The sequence below is a fragment of the Loa loa genome (assembly GCF_000183805.2).
Source record: "Loa loa unplaced genomic scaffold supercont3.319, whole genome shotgun sequence".
Taxonomy (NCBI): Eukaryota; Metazoa; Nematoda; class Chromadorea; order Rhabditida; family Onchocercidae; genus Loa; species Loa loa.
The window spans coordinates 46,289-51,162 of NW_018108499.1; the positions used below are offsets into that span (position 1 = coordinate 46,289).

At 28.6% G+C, this 4,874-nt stretch overlaps 1 protein-coding gene across 1 annotated transcript; it reads right to left on the minus strand.

The window, feature by feature from the left end:
- Nucleotides 1–1,344: 1,344 nt before the first annotated feature.
- LOAG_07395 (hypothetical protein) lies at nt 1,345–2,153 on the minus strand (the record flags this gene model as incomplete). Its single annotated transcript, XM_003142928.1, has 2 exons — nt 1,345–1,511; nt 2,009–2,153. 2 exons carry the CDS (start codon nt 2,151–2,153, stop codon nt 1,345–1,347), a joined length of 312 nt encoding a protein of 103 aa, XP_003142976.1.
- Between the last annotated feature and the right edge of the window lie 2,721 nt (nt 2,154–4,874).

The following is a 4,874-nucleotide window of genomic DNA, read 5'->3' on the forward strand; positions in this document are numbered from 1 at the left end:
TGCTGATTTTGAAATTATTAATTTTATTAGTATCAATGCCAAATGCAGTCACTGTTAATGTAAAGGGGAGAAAGCTTCATTTTAGAAGATAAATCTGAACATTTCTTCGAAATAAAGAATACGATATGGGAATCATTTTTGAATACTAATTATCAATGGTTAATGCTTTATTGCTAGCGAATTTAAGGAGTATTTGAAAAAATATGTTTGAAATTATTAATTTTAATTAATACCAATGCCAAATGCAGTCATAACAGCAATACCACTAATAGCAATTAGTATTGTGGTTGGCATATCGTCCATGTAATTTGAGATACGTCGCGATTCGTAAAACGCAATTACATCATCTGATGAATTGGATGACATTAAAATCATCACCAAATCTATCATAATATATACTATCATAGTATATACAGTATATACGAAATTAATATTCATCGTGTTCCTGATTACCTTATCATTAAGAAAGAAATTGAAATGTCAAACTCAAGCTAAGCTGATTTAAAAATTTTGTGATTGATATTGACTTTCCTATGACTTTATTGATTTCATTTGATCTTTTCTTGAATTTAGTTTTTCATTCCATTGCTTTTTGTTGTTTTCTTTTTCCTTCCTTTTAAACAATGACTTTTCATTTATCATTGAAATGGAAATTAATCGTTTGAAATGTATGCAATATTTTGTAATTTGATAAAATAAAAAAGTGCAAAAAAATCTCTTTCAAATATGACAGATCTATGATATGGATTTAGCAAATTTAAACTGAATTTTGGCTCACTCTAAATTTCACCTCTTCCATTATAAATCATTTCTATAATTAAAAAAAAAAAACTGTTTTGAATTCTATGAAAAGTTAGAAAAAGAAAACCTTAATATTGGGTTTTCCAACTGCTCAAATCGTAATTTATATATTCATGTATTATTTCATCCGGAATGCAAAAATACTGAAGTGGTCCAGAGATAACAGAAAATGAGAAAGAGAGCCTCTTTCTACTTGTCACTAAATTTTCTGCATTTTTCATTATGCTCGTGTGATTTATTCGGATTTTATGGTGTAAAACTGTTATAAAGTGTCCTAAGACTCTTGTAAAATCTCTGCTATCTTATTAACCAAGCAGATTTTAGTTAGTATTACTGATAACGGTGGTGATAGTTTATCTATATAGTATTCTGTACCATACAGTAAGTCTATTCATACAGTACCCGGAACTTTGTACCATACAACACTTTTTTTCCACCTTTTCCCCGTTATACATTTATTCTCAATTGCCCTTAATTGAGGAATATTTGTTTCAAAAATTATCGTTAATGAATGCTACTACCTTTGGGATTATGTTTCTGTTGTTAATATGACGAAAAATAGAGCTCACTATTTTGAATTTCGGAGCTATTGTTTCCAGAAATGGTCAAATTTGACGATTTCCTGTAGTTAATTGAATCGGTTATTTCAGATATGGCCATTGACATTTCTATGTCATCCTTTCCTTTTATTTCACGATAGACCTCTTTTGCTAAAATCATTTGCAATAATATTTCAGTAAATACCGGGCTGTTATGATACATCCAGGCTACAGTATTTTCCGAATTGAACAAGACAGGTGTATAATTCATGTTTTTTAAATCATTTATTGATTACTCCACTGACTAAGCTAATAATTTGACTATAAACTGCATAAGTTTAGCTGGTCAATATACGATAACTTTTTCGTTTTGTCGAAGGCTTTCCAGAAATACATTTTGTTTAACTTCTGGTATTGCTCAATTATTTCTTGAAAAACAAATGTAATAAATAGATCTCACTTCATGACTGATGGTAAAGATACGACTGGTAGCTCATTTGAAAAGGTCAATGGTCATCATATGGCTCCATTTCTTACATTCCTAATTACATCACTGCCACCATCCAAAGATTTTACACAAACTTGATCTGTTTGTAATCAAACATTACAAGAAACGAAATAAAAATCTGAGTAGAATATATAGAAATAAAAGATTAAATTGCTCTAACATTTTGTGGACTCGACAAAAATGTCCATAGGTAAAATATCGGCGACAAAATTTTCATCCATATTTGGGTGACAATGTGTTGTTATTAAAATTAATAGCCACAGAAGGATAATTATACCGAACAGCTGACTGTTTGAATTTTGCATAATTCATCACTTCAAAAACACACACGTTTTCACTGAATCATTGGGTGGAATATCAGTTCAAATGTTAGTAAAAATGTCAACCAACAAGTGCATTAAACGTTGGTGATTATATCTCAGATAGGCACATTGAATTGAATTTAATAAATGAGTGAATCGGTGAGTAAGTGAATGAGTATCCTAAGCTTGAGAATCATGTTACTCACGCATTTTATACTATTTTGAATAAATAATAAGAATTTAATAAAAAAGCAAATGTTATACTTCCGAAGGAATTCTTTTGCTTTTCCTTTCACGTTAAATAGAAAATTTACTTCCCAAAATCAAAACGAAAATTAAAATTATCAAAGTTTCCAAAAAAGTTCAATGTATATCAGTGAAGCCGAAGCACTGAACATTCTCACAGCAATGATATTAATGATATCGGTAAAAGGCAAAAGGTTAAAGGTAAAAGGTAAAAGGTTGGTAGAAAAACGTTTGCATTAACAGATCGCATAATAAATCCATTTAGTATCAAATCTCTCGCACTTTTCGTCACATAAAAAGCTCAGTTAAGTTTTTACTGGGCAAAAATTGATTAAAAATATTGGATTATATCTGATAGAACGATATTATATCGTCCTATCAGATATGAATTGTGCGATATTATATCGCACAATTCATTGTGAATTTTTTCCCGCAAATTTTCCAGAAAATCCATTGTTGAAAAAAGAGAGAAAGGAAGAGAAGAAAGTGAATACTGCATGCATGCATCATGCAAAATGTAAAGTGCAACAAAATTAGTCATTTGATTTTCCAGAATTTTCATGCAATTAAGAAAAGGGAAAGTAGCATACTATTTTAAGCATTAAATAAGTTGAATTTTATCATTCAACCGTGAATTCATTATTTTTGACATGCAATTGCAAGGTTAAAGCATATTGGTTGCATGCACTTCAGGTTTTTATTTCAGGTTTTCCTAAGCATTTTTTCTCTTTTTTCATGCAATATGAAGTGAAAATGGTCTGGACAGAAGAATTCGATATTATTTAATTACTCGTCCGGTTCCTGAATTTTTCGAACATTCGAAATCTCCGCGATAATTAAATATTAATTCCATCGATTACAAGAGAACTGTACATTTCAATAAGTTCCCAAATTTCCAATTGACGTCTGGTTTAATATTTTTGTAATGTTATTCTAGCAAAGTTTAAATATTCCCAATTTCTAATTTTTAAATGGTTTGTTAAATATTGCTTGAAGGGAAAAATAAATATCACAGCCGTCATTTCCAATAAATCAATGTGATGTCTGCTGTAAGCTGATCACATGTGACCTCACATATCCTTGAAGTTCATTATTGTTGCGTCCAATCTACTTATACCTCATCAACATCTTTAAATTTTCAAATGAATAAAAAGAATTTTCCATCTTTTTCCTTATATTTTCCACCGCTTTATGAATCTCGCAAAATAATCATAAGTAAATTTCAGGTTTTTAAAATGAATGTTTGAAATTTATTTAAATTTGTCATATTAGAAAAAAACGATTAAAAGGTGAGGAAAAAAGAAGATGAAGAAAAAAAGGAAAAGAAAATATTTTGCCAAGAAAATAGCAAGAAATGAGATATATGAAAAAAATAAGAGGGATGAAATTAGAGGGCAATGGAGGGATGAATGAACGAGTTAATGAATGGAAGAATTCAATAAAACTGATTTGCATGAAATTGAATTTAGAAACAATTTGGGCATTTTTAGGATAGAAAACATGAAGATATCAATGAAAACATAAAAATATCAGTAAATCATTGCGAAATTTCATTTTCTTTTTTTGATGAATAATCAAAAACTATCAAAAGACAAGGAGACGAGGAGAAAAAGAAAAGGAAGGAAAAAAGGAATGAATGAATGAATGAATGAATGAATGAATGATGGATAACAAATAAATATACTTACTTGCTTACTTTCTTTCGTCTTCTAACCTTCGCTTGTATAATAAACTGTTTGAAGTTGTTGAAAAGTTTTCTTTCGTTTCTAAACTTTGTTCATTTCCTTTTCTTTTAATTCTAATCTTTTTCTCTTGTTTTACAGTTTTTGTTCTTTCTTTGTTATCGTCTTAAAAAAAAGAAAAATTAAATTAAAATTTAAAACGGAAACAAATATTTTAACAAAATTTCGTTTTATATATTACAAATGGATTTCATCTGTAATATAATAATACTTAAAATACACAAAATAATGAGCAACATTTTTGAAATGTTAAAAATCTTTCTAATGTGATAATTGACGGACATTAACGCATTGGCATTTTGTTGACACACAATGATGATAAGCATGCCTGTTTAAATTTCATCATATCATAATTACATCCTTATTATTTCATAATTTACGCTGGCAAAAAATAGTAGTAGAAATATTGCCAAAAATCGTCTTATCATATTTCATCACTATCATTCTATCTATCCTAAAATTTACTCTATTGAAATATTGCTCCATTTCATTTTTCTTTGCCTTACTTAGCGGATGATAATGAAAATTTTGGTTTGAAACATATTAATTCCTAACAAAATTAATAAAAAAAATTTTACAAAATCATTAAAAATTGTTTTTAATATTTCCTACCACTTATCAATTTGTAGTTAACAAAATATTTCACTGTAATGTCTATTCATTTGATGAACATTTTTTTCAAAGATATGAATTTTCATTCGACCCTCTCTCTCTCTCTCTCTCTCTCTCTTCCTTT